We start from the raw sequence: 12,383 nt of genomic DNA on the forward strand, positions 1-12,383 counted from the left end.
CAAGATACAGCCTCATCCACCAGAACACAGGCACTAGTCCCTTCCACCAGGAAGCCTACACAACCCACTGAACGAACCTTAGCCACTGGGGACAGACACCAAAAACAACAGGAGCTACGAACCTGTAGCCTGTGAAAAGGAGACCCCAAACACAGTAAGTTAAGCAAAATGAGAAGACAGAGAAACACAGCAGATGAAGGAGCAAGGCAAAAACCCACCAGACCTAACAAATGAAGAGGAAATAGGCAGTCTACCTGAAAAAGAATTCAGAATAATGATAGTAAAGATGATCCAAAATCTTGGAAACAGAATGGAGAAAATACAAGAAACGTTTAACAAGGACCTAGAAGAACTAAAGAGCAAACAAACAGTGATGAACAACACAATAAATGAAATTTAAAATTCTCCCGAAGGAATCGATAGCAGAATAACTGAGGCAGAAGAATGGATAAGTGACCTGGAAGATAAAATAGTGGAAATAACTACTGCAGAGCAGAATAAAGGAAAAAGAATGAAAAGAACTGAGGACAGTCTCAGAGACCTCTGGGACAACATTAAACGCACCAACATTCAAAGTATAGGGGTCCCAGAAGAAGAAGAGAAAAAGAAAGGGACTAAGAAAATATTTGAAGGGATTATAGTTGAAAATTTCCCTAATATGGGAAAGGAAATAGTTAATCAAGTCCAGGAAGCACAGAGTCCCATACAGGATAAATCCAAAGAGAAACATGCCAAGACACATATTAATCAAACTCAAAAATTAAATACAAAGAAAAATATTAAAATTAGCAAGGGAAGAACAACAAATAACATACAAGGGCACCCCCATAAGGTTAACAGCTGATCTTTCAGCAGAAACTCTGCAAGCCAGAAGGGAGTGGCAGGACATATTTAAAGTGATGAAGGAGAAAAGCCTACAACTAAGCTTATTCTGCCCAGCAAGGATCTCATTCAGATTTGATGGAGAAATTAAAACCTTTACAGACAAGCAAAAGCTAAGAGAATTCAGCACCACCAAACCAGCTTTACAACAAATGCTAAAATAACTTCTCTAGTCAGGACACACAAGAGAAGGAAAAGACGTACAATAACAAACCCAAAACAATGAAGAAAATGGGAATAGGAACATACATATCAATGATTACCTTAAATGTAAATGGATTAAATGCTCCAACCAAAAGACATAGACTGGCTGAATGGATCCAAAAACAAGACCTGTATATATGCTGTCTACAAGAGACCCACTTCAGACCTAGGGACACATACAGACTGAAAGTGAGGGGATGGAAAAAGATATTCCATGCAAATGGAAATCAAAAGAAAGCTGGAGTAACAATTCTCATATCAGACAAAATAGACTTTAAAACAAAGACTATTAGAAGAGACAAAGAAGGACACTACATAATGAACAAGGGGTCAATCCAAGAAGAAGATACAACAATTGTAAATATTTATGTGCCCAACATAGGAGCACCTCAGTACATAAGGCAAATACTAACAGCCATAAAAGTGGAAATTGACAGTAACACAATCATAGTAGGGGACTTTGACACCCCACTTTCACGAGTGGACAGATCTTCCAAAATGAAAATAAATAAGGAAACACAAGCTTTAAATGATACATTAAACGAGATGGACTTAATTGATATTTATAGGACATTCCATCCAGAAACAACATAATACACATTCTTCTCAAGTGCTCATGGAACATTCTCCAGGACAGATCATATCTTGGGTCACAAATCAAGCCTTGGTAAATTTAAGAAAATTGAAATCATATGAAATATCTTTTTGACCACGACGTTATGAGACTAGATATTAGTTACAGGAAAAAAACTGTAAAAAATACAAACACATGGAGGCTAAACAATACACTATTTAATAACCAAGAGATCGCTGAAGAAATCAAAGAGGATATCAAAAAATATCTAGAAACAAATGACAATGAAAACACAATGACCCAAAACCTGTGGGATGCAGCAAAAGCAGTTCTAAGAGGGAAGTTTATAGCAATACAATGCTACCTTAAGAAACAAGAAATATCTCAGATAAACAACCTAACCTTACACCTAAAGCAATTAGAGAAAGAAGAATAAAAAACCCCAAAGTTAGCTGAAGGAAAGAAATCATAAAGATCAGATCAGAAATAAATGAAAAAGAAATGAAGGAAACGATAGCAAAGATCAGTAAAACTAAAAACCGGTTCTTTGAGAAGATAAACAAAATTGATAAACCTTTAGCCAGACTCATCAAGAAAAAAAGGGAGAAGACTCAAATCAATAGAATTAGAAATGAAAAAGGAGAAGTAACAACAGACACTGCAGAAATACAAAGGATTATGAGAGATTACTACAAGCAACTCTATGCCAATAAAATGGACAACCTGGAAAAAATGGACGAATTCTTAGAAATGCACAACCTTCCGAGACTGAACCAGGAAGAAATAGAAAATATGAACAGGCCAGTCACAAGCACTGAAACTGAAACTGTGATTAAAAATCTTCCAACAAACAAAAGCCCAGGACCAGATGGCTTCACAGGCGAATTCTATCAATCATTTAGAGAAGAGCTAACACCTATGCTTCTCAAACTCTTCCAAAATATAGCAGAGGGAGGAACACTCCCAAACTCATTCTACGAGGCCACCATCACCCTGATAGGAAAACCAGACAAAGATGTCACAAAGAAAACTACAGGCCAATATCACTGATGAACATAGATGCAAAAATCCTCAACAAAATACTAGCAAACAGAATCCAACAGCACATTAAAAGGATCATACACCATGATCAAGTGGGGTTTATCCTGGGAATGCAAGGATTCTTCAATATATGCAAATCAATCAATGTGATACACCATCTTAACAAATTATGGAGGTTCCTTAAAAAACTAAAAATAGAACTACCATACAATCCAGCAATCCCACTACTGGGCATATACCCTGAGAAAACCATAATTCAAAAAGAGTCATGTACCAAAATGTTCATTCCAGCTCTATTTACAATAGCCAGGACATGGAAGCAACCTAAGTGTACATCAACAGATGAATGGATAAAGAAGATGTGGCACATATATACAATGGAATATTACTCAGCCATAAAAAGAAACGAAATTGAGTTATTTGTAGTTAGGTGGATGGACCTAGAGTCTGTCATACAGAGTGAAGTAAGTCAGAAAGAGAAAAACAAATACCGTATGCTAACACATATATATGGAATGTAAGAAAAAAAAAAAGGTCATGAAGAACCTAGGGGTAAGATGGGAATAAAGACACAGACCTACTAGAGCATGGACTTGAGGATATGGGGAGTGGGAAGGGTAAGCTGTGACAAAGCAAGAGAGTGGCATGGACATATATACACTACGAAACGTAAAACAGGTAGCTAGTGGGAAGTAGCCACATAGCACAGGGAGATCAGCTATGTGGATTATGACCACTTAGAGGGGTGGGATAGGGAGGGTGGGAGGGAGATGCAAAAGGGAGGAGATATGGGGACATATGTATATGTATAACTGATTCAGTTTGTTATAAAGCAGAAACTAACACACCATTGTAAAGCAATTATACTCCAATAAAGATGTTTAAAAAAAAAAACAGCATCAGCAACTCTCCCATTTGCTCATGTCAGTTACTATTTCATGACTCTGTGACATTGCTTTCCCATTGTGTGAACTGGATGCTTCTGAGGCATGCATTGTTGTCGGCTGTGCTCAATACTATGTCACCTTGTTCGTCGTGGACCAACTATTTTATATAAATCTGTTCTGTAAAGAAGTACTTCTCAGACTGTAATGTAAATAAAAGTCACCTAGAGAGCTGTTAAAACACAGGTTCCTGTGCCCTTCTCCCAAGTGATACTAATGCTGTTGATTAGCTGACTGCAGTGTGGATAATACTGCTTTTGATCACAAAATGGAATGCTTGGAGTATGAATTTAGATTCATGTATATTCACTGCAAAATTCAGGCAACGCTCATGATTTGTGAAACATATTCCTGAGATTCCTGCAAGTCAGAAAATCTGAACATAAATTGCCCTTCACTTACACAATTTACTTCATTCTTTACCCCACCTGTTAGCCAAGTGGCCCTGGAAGTTCTTTTTCCTTCTTCTTCACTATTTAGGATTTAAATCTCCCCTTTTCTCTCCGTTTTAGGTTGAGAAATTTTACCCCTTCCTACTCTAGTCCATTCTTACCTTACTATGGGCACTGATGGCAACACTGGTGGTAGGAGGAAAACGTGGTCAGTCTTCTCTCCCAGACCCACTGCTACTTGATCTTTAGTCCCAGTTACCTTTTCATAGCTTCCTTTCTATCTTGGTTTTCATCTGCTGCTTAAACTCCTGTGAGAAAATGTTTTGTGTAAACAGAGTTTATATATTTCTCTGAAACGTTTTACTTCAGTACTTTCTCCTCCCAGAGACCCACCTGCAGCACACATATGACCTTCATTTTTCTCCACAAGGTTTAATAGGAGGCGGGGAGGGTGATGGTCTTAAGAGAAAGCGTTTCCCCGTTCCTTCTGTTGGTTAAAAGCTTTAAAAAGCGAAAATGGGCTGTGTGCTTGTTTTAGGGACAGCAGGGCTGGAGAGAAATTGTGAGACTGCAGCTTCTTCCACAGTAGACCAGACAAGGTGAAACATGGGTCAGAAACAATAGGTAAGGTTAGGGTTGGTGGTGGGGGGGGTTGGGGGCAATGGAGAAAGAATAGGTTGACCGATCTCTGTGTCTCAGAAAAAAACTTATATTGAGAGGGAGCCAGCCTACCTGAGGATTTAGTCTGGTGTGAAGTTTCTATTCCCTGTAACTCTTCATTCCTTTGTCCTTTATTCATCCTTACTGTCTTTAAAAACCTTACACTCTGCCAGAACTTCCTTCCCTTAAGCCATAGGGACCACCTCCAGTAGTTTACAGTTGGAAAATTCTTTAATCCCACTTCCATAGGGGAAAATACATACTTGGCTCTTTTTTTTTTTTAAATAAATTTATTTATTTAGGGCTGTGTTGGGTCTCCGTTGCTGCACGCAGGCTTTCTCTACTTGGAGCAAGTGGGGACTAGTCTTTGTTGCGGTGTGCAGGTTTCTCATTGCGGTGGCTTCTCTTGTTGCGGAGCACAGGCTCTAGGCGTACCGGCTTCAGTAGTTGCAGCACGTGGGCTCAGTAGTTGTGGCTCATGGGCTTTAGAGCACAGGCTCAGTAGTTGTGGTGCACAGGCTCAGTTGCTCCGCGACATGTGGGATCTTCCCAGACCAGGGATCACACCCGTGTCCCCTGCATTGGCAGGTGATTCTTAACCACTGCACCACAAGGGAGTTCCTATACTTGGCTCTTAATTTGGAATGCTTCACATTTTCTTCTAGAATATTGTTACATGAAGTGGTTAAGTTCCATGGTATTAATAACATTAACACTCTACTTCAGTTACAGCTCTGTGCCTTAAATATTTTTTTCTTGTGGGATGGCTTAGGAACCTGACCACTTTTCTTTTGTTTTTTTTATTTTTAATTAATTAATTTATTTATTTATTTTTGGCTGCATTGGGTCTTTGTTGCTGTGTGTGGGCTTTCTCTAGTTGCGGTGAGCAGGGGCTACTCTTCGTTGCAGAGCGTGGGCTTCTCATTGCGGTAGCTTCTCTTGTTGTAGAGCATGGGCTCCTGTAGTTGTGGTACACAGGCTCAGTAGTTGTGGCTCACAGGCTGTAGAGTGCAGGCTCAGTAGTTGTGGCACACAGGCTTAGTTGCTCTGCGGCATGTGGAATTTTCTCAGACCAGGGCCTGAACCCATGTCCCCTGCGTTGGCAGGCAGATTCTTATCCACTGCACCACCAGGGAAGCCCCTAGCCACTTTTCATAGATTAGTTCTATGGGAAATTTATTCTAAGTTCCAAACTTCTGACTTGCAAATAACTGTCTACAGTATAACTCATTTACATGTTGTATCACGTGTATATATTTGCTTTAAATTAAAGGCATATATTTTTATTTATGTTTTTGGACATGTAAACTTGAGCTTGCTTGACCTGAGGATAATTGTGCTTCTTGAAGTTGAAATAATTCAGAAAACAATGTGCAATATGAAATCACTTGGCTGTGTGTCTGCTCAAATTAAGAAATGCAAAAAAGTTAAGTATAGTAGGATATGTAGGTTGAATGCTCAAAGAGATGAAGGTAATTTTTTTACTTTAAATGAACTACGTGCTTTATAAACTCATGCAAATTCTGCCTTATATCTTATGCAAAGCATGTGAAAATCCCTATGAGAGTTATATCGATTGATGGCAAATAGTTTTTTCCCTTTTAACTTCTCCTCCATCTGCTGCACATGCATTTGATTTTCTTTTAGGCACCATGATTGAGGATGTGGTTTAACACTGAAATGCTGTATGTACTAAATGTAAAAATATTGGGGAAATACAGAAACTAAGCATTATCTCTCTGCTTTTAAGAGAGTGTACAGTATATTACTGTAGTTAACTGTCCAGATCCCAAGTCTTAAAAAAACAGGCTAAACTAGAACTCAGAGTTCAGAGGGCATCCACAATAACTGCTTCTTCATGCAAGGAGCCCCAGTCCCTGGCCTTCATTGCCCAGCTAAACCAGCTGCTACTATTGGCAGTCACTATGGTAGATATTAGGGATGCAAAGAAGTTTTTAGTTGTAAGGAGCTCACAGATTGCTGGCACATGTATGGTTTTCTTAGGTTAGTCTAGGGGATGAAAGACTTTCTGAATCCCTGGGAGTGCCCTGGAAATCCTTCGTCCTCTATATCTCCTTCCTCCCATCAGTATTCCATTTTATGACATCATCATTGAAGCCAGAGATTAATTTGCCTACCATTGAGTGCTCTGCTCTAATGGGTTGATCTTACCTGAGCTGGTCTCATGTGAGGGCTTTCACAGTCAGACTGGAGTTTTATGAAAATTATATTTGGGATATTCTTATCCAGTAAAGCTTTGGGGAGCCTGAAATAAATATAGTTAAAAGTCTTGCCTAGAGTTATCTGGTAAATATGGTAAAGTAAAAGTAAAACCGAGACCATAACTAAGAAACACAACTCCCAAGCCTTAGCATAAATAACATGACTACCGTTAATTTTTCAGAGAACTTTGAACTCATGAAGCACTTTAATGTATATATTTTTTAATAAATTTTATTTATTTATTTATTTTTGTCTGCGTTGGGTCTTCGTTGCTGCGCACAGGCTTTCTCTAGTTGCGGCGAGTGGGGGCTACTCTTCGTTGTGGTGTGCAGGCTTCTCATTGTGGTGGCTTCTCTTGTTGTGGAGCACGGGCTCTAGGTGCGCGGGCTCAGTAGTTGTGGCACGTGGGCTTAGTAGTTGTGGCTCTTGGGCTCTAGAGCACAGGCTTAGTAGTTGTGGTGCACGGGTTTAGTAGCTCCGCAGCATGTGGGACCTTACTGGACCAGGGCTCGAACCCATGTCCCCTGCATTGGCAGGTGGATTCTTTTTTTTTTTTTTTTTTTTTTTTCGGTACGCGGGCCTCTCCCGTTGCGGAGCACAGGCTCTGGACGTGCAGACTCAGCGGCCATGGCTCACGGGCCCAGCTGCTCCGCAGCATGTGGGATCTTCCCGGACCCGGGCACGAACCGGTGTCCCCTGCATCGGCAGGTGGACTCTCAAGCACTGCACCACCAGGGAAGCCCCGCAGGTGGATTCTTAACCGCTGTGCCACCAGAGAAGTCCCTTTGATCTATATTATTTCAATTAATTATTTGATTAAATGATTCAGTATATGTAAAATACTTGGTACAGTGCTTAGTATATAGAAAAACACTTAGCATTAGCTATAATCCTCTCAACAACTTTGTAAGTTAGTAGGAATTTTTTCTTCCTTTCATTTTATAGCTGAGTGAACAGCTTTACAGAAATTATATTTTGCTCAGGTCTTTCTACCTCTAGGTTTCCTGCTCTTCTCACTTTATCACATTGCCTCAGAAACAAAGTATTCCAATTTACATTTCATTTTTAGGGCACAGTATCACAGAGCTGCAAAGGGCCTTCAGTACTGTGTAGTCCAAGTTTCCTCGTAGCATTGAAAAAGTTGAGGACAAGAGTAACTAGGTGATTTCCTCAAGGTTATACAGATAGGTAGTCTTAGGACTAAAACTGGAACCTGGATCTTCTAACTTATTCAGTACAGAGAACTAGAAGTCTGTGGTCCTAGATGGAATTCTAAATTGTGTCCTAGCTTGTCCTAAAAAGCTTAATGAGACGCAATACTTCTTTGTACCTCTGGGTACCACCAGCTTTACAATGAGTACTCTTTTATGTTTATCTGATATCTGCTATTTTTGGTTACTTAGTAGTCCCTATAAAGTAAACGTTTTGAAATTTGTGGTGTCTGCTTTTCTTTGTTTAATTCATTTATTGAGCACCTGCCATTTGGTAGTCTTAGGGATACAACGGCAAACTTGCCTCGTAACAGGGCCCTTTGCCAGGCTGCTGGCACTTGTTTGGATTTCCAGCAAGACAGCCTGGGGGATGAAAGAACTCCTAAATCTCTGGGAGAACTCTGTGCTCTAAAGCCCAAATTAAAGTCAACATCATTGTGACTGTTGTGGACATCATTTAGGATATCACTTAGTGATGGTTTCTAAGGAAGCCCAGAGAAGGAAGTAATGTTATTCCAGAGGCAGATGTCACCCTGGAAAGATGAGGAAGAAGAAAAAAATTAAGAAAACAGGGAAACGTGTTAGATTGAAGTAATTTTTTTCACACTCTCCTTGTGCAGTAGTCCGGACATGTATTCTTACCTTAGTTGGACAAATGAGAATATTGAAGTCCAGAGAGATCTAATGACTTGCCCCAAGTCAACTCATCTAGTTGGTATCAGACAAAGGAGGACTGGAACCTGGGTTTCCTGGCTTTGTGTCCAGTGCTTTCTCTCTTATACCTGATTACTGCAACAAATGAAAATGACAACATACAAGGGGCAGTGGTTGTGGGTATAGGCCTGAAGTACACCCAGCTGCTTTTGTTTTTGTTTGTTTGTTTATTTAGTGCCAAGGCTGAACTGAACTATTTCTGTTTCCAGCATCAGCAACTCTGTTGACTTAAATAAGACTTTTTGTGGGAGAAAGCAACCTGCAAGCTCTGTTCTCAGGCCAGGCAGACAGGAACTCTGTTAGTTTTTCTTCATGAGATGGATATTTCCTAAGGCAGCAGCTACCACTGAACCCAACTTTATCCTGGTAGATCTGAGAAGTCAGAGGTCGGAGACCACATCTGTGAAGTACCTCTCATTAGGGTCACCTGGGACAGGAAGGTTGCTTGTTTTCTAACTTTAACACTTAGGAGAGTCATACAGCCTATGACCTTTGCCCTTCTTAACTGGTGATAGGGGCCCTTTGTCAGTAAAGCATTCGTGTGGATTCTACTCCACTGTTTCAGGTCACTCCCCCTATTAAGTCTGAGGCAGCAAAGGAGTGAGTTGAACTGCTTTTCTCACTGTGAGGGAGGTACATGCATTATGCTCAGCCAGTTAACAGGTCAGAGGAATGGGTTTCCCACTGTGTGAAATGTCTTCCTTTATCATTATGTGTGTATTCTTTAAAAACTTGCCTTAGCATCAGGCACTCTGGAAAATGCAATGTTTCTTTTCTAGTAACTACAAAATTAGGAATATTAACTTCTTAGATTTTTAGGTGAATACTCATTGTGTCTGTGTACGTACGTACATTTGTGTGTCCCTATACAGTGTTCCCATTGCTTCCTCATTCTTACAGAATGAAACTCTGAAGTTTGAAAGTGTCTGAGTCCTGAAGCAAGATAATTGAATGTGACAGAAGCACAGTAACCAGAAGACCTGGGAGGCCATGAAAGATTTGCATTGCAAATATAAAAAATAAATAATGAGGCTTCTTTTTCTCCCTTACAGGGAAACTGGATTCCAAGATCCATCAAGGAGCAAAGAAGGGGTTAATGAAGCAGAATAAAGCTGTCTGACCCAGGAAAAAAGGAACTATACAGCATAGTGGAGTTTTGTGTACTAAAATTGCTATCCACTGGTCCTTTGGAATTGAAGCAGTAGACATCTAAAGGCTTGGCATCAGGCTTGAACCTCTCAGAATTTAAACTCATCAAAATCTGTATATTTTTCTTAAAGAGTGGGATTCTTACTTTATGTAGTGGGTCAAAAATCTTTGGATACATTATTTATAAAGACTTATTTTAAAAATTCTAGATCTTTGACATTTTTCTCAGAATGATACAGAAGAAAAAGGAACAGGTTGGAAATTATTTTCCTCTCTGAGGCTTGGATTTGTTTTAGTTAGGAAAATTCTTAACCTAGGTTAACAGTATTTTAAGGGACCACTTGAATTTTAAAGTTTTTTTTTTTTTTTTCAAAGTGATAACCTGGTAGAGTATTAGGATGTTTGAGGAATTGTGTTTAATAGAAACGTGTGATTGGACAGAGAGGTTTTTAATCAACTTTGCTGCTCTAGTCCAACATCTCTTCAAGTGAATAGTATTCAGCTGAGTAACCTTCGCTGGCCGATTTTGGTGGGGGTGGGGTGGGGGGATAACCTGAAGAGGTGCTGCCACTTTGTTCTTTGGTTTGAGACATTAGGACATAAGAGGATCAGACTGGGATGAGATAGAGCCACCTGGTAAAGCAGCATGAAACCGCCCTGTTTATTTTGTTGGTATTGCAAAAGTATCACTTGGATGGAGAATTAGAAACAAACAAAAATAAAATCCTTTCAGTAAATGCATCGAAATATCCCAAAATGTTGAAACCAAACCCTTTAAGCCATCCATACCCCAAGAAGCTATGAGCTTTGGAAAAATAGGAGGTTGGTTTGAAATGAGATTTTTACTAGTCATTCTGGTCCCACTTAGTGAAGCACTTTTTTTCTGAGGCTGTTCAGAAGAGCTGTCAGAATCTCAGTTGCTGGCATCCTCAGGAAATTCACGGTCTTAAATGTGTATGTTCTGCTTTTTATAAAGCAGCACTACCACACTGGGGAAGTTGGATTCCCTCCAGCAGTTGTGTGCATGACTTAAAAAAGAGAGCGCAAGGGAGAGAAAAAAGTGCCCTGTGTTATGAAAAAGATTAATTTCCCCTTTCTTTAATCCTTCATATTCAGCATTTATTTGCATTGAAATGCCTCCACTCATTATGCATTGATGCTCACTCAACTGTGAACCCTGCTTGTTGCAGAGCTCTGGGCATTGGTTTTGTGGGGGCCTGATCACTCTGGATTCCCAGGCAAAACCCACCCAATTCTTGTTCTAGTGATGAAGGCATGTTGTATTCTTTTTTTTTTTTTTTTTCTGTTCAACTTCTGTAGAGAAAGTTGGAAAGGACGCCAATGGCAGTTCTTTAGGGGGGAAAAAAGTCTCTCTCTGGCTTTCTGCAGACCCTAGTACTATTAATGAAGCCACACTGGGTTCACTATGCAGTTAATAGTTTACCAAGCAGTAGCAATTTGAATTCTGTGCTGGAATTGCCTGGTTTTCTTAATACCAAAATAAAATTGAAAGGTAGGAGGTGAAGAACCTAAGGAGCAAAAAAAAAAAAAAAAAAGTTTATCTTTCTGCCTTTTTATTTGAACGACAGACTGCCTGAACACAGAGGAGTATGGATTGATTTTTCCACCTGGATAGATTGTGTGTGCATGCCTAAAGAAAAACATCAGGAGATGCAGGAGTTCAGGTTATGCAACCATTTTGTGTGCTGTGATAAGAAAGTTTACGAGAACTTTACAAGTTTATGAGAAACCCACCTCAGCAACCAAAATATGCAGCTGGAGCCACATGAGTAAAGGCAGAGTAACTTGGAAACTTCTCCTTTTCATGGTTAGACTGTGAAAGACTCTCTTCAGTTCACGTGGTGGTGGTATAAGGTCTCTCTTTTATTTGTGGAGACACCTGGGAGGAAGTGTGGGAGAGACTTGGGGGTAGATGGCCGTCAGTTGCTCAGTGATGAATAGCATAATTTAAAGCCTAGTGGAAAATCTTAGCAGCCCGAGTACAAACTCGCCCAGGAGTAGCCTTTCAGTACTTTACAGCACTTTGCACTGACCCTGTAACTCTGGGACAGCTTGGCCTGAGGGAAGGTCCACATTTCTGAGCTGGTTTACTTCTACAGCCTAAATATCTGTACCCTCCTTTGGATGGTTGGGTTCATTGGCTCTCAATTTGTATAGTGGCTAAAGGATTCAGCGTTTTTGTTTTTCTAGGCAGGACACAGTCTCAATTATATAAGCTCAAAGTAGGATATATATAAAACTGGAGTCTTTCTCTGCCAGGATTTTTAGGAGGCTTTGGCCTTGCAGATAGATGTTTGGAATGGAGTAGGGGTGGGGTGCGGTGGTGTTTGCTTGCTATAGCTAATCTGGAGAAAGAAAACTAGGTGTC

At 40.0% G+C, this 12,383-nt stretch overlaps 1 protein-coding gene across 2 annotated transcripts in view; it reads left to right on the top strand.

The window, feature by feature from the left end:
- TRIP4 (thyroid hormone receptor interactor 4) overlaps positions 1-10,200 on the top strand; it is a 68,665-nt gene extending 58,465 nt beyond the window's left edge. Inside the window, exon 13 of one of the 2 annotated variants that reach the window (XM_065871964.1) lies at positions 9,898-10,200. In XM_065871964.1, the coding sequence (XP_065728036.1) occupies positions 9,898-9,965 (68 nt within the window). In that variant the 3' untranslated portion in view covers positions 9,966-10,200. The remainder of the gene's footprint in view (positions 1-9,897) is intronic. The other variant, XM_065871963.1, reaches the window with a different exon arrangement.
- The last annotated feature ends 2,183 nt before the right edge of the window (positions 10,201-12,383 follow it).

The sequence above is a fragment of the Phocoena phocoena genome, chromosome 2 (assembly GCF_963924675.1).
Source record: "Phocoena phocoena chromosome 2, mPhoPho1.1, whole genome shotgun sequence".
Lineage (NCBI taxonomy): Eukaryota > Metazoa > Chordata > Mammalia > Artiodactyla > Phocoenidae > Phocoena > Phocoena phocoena.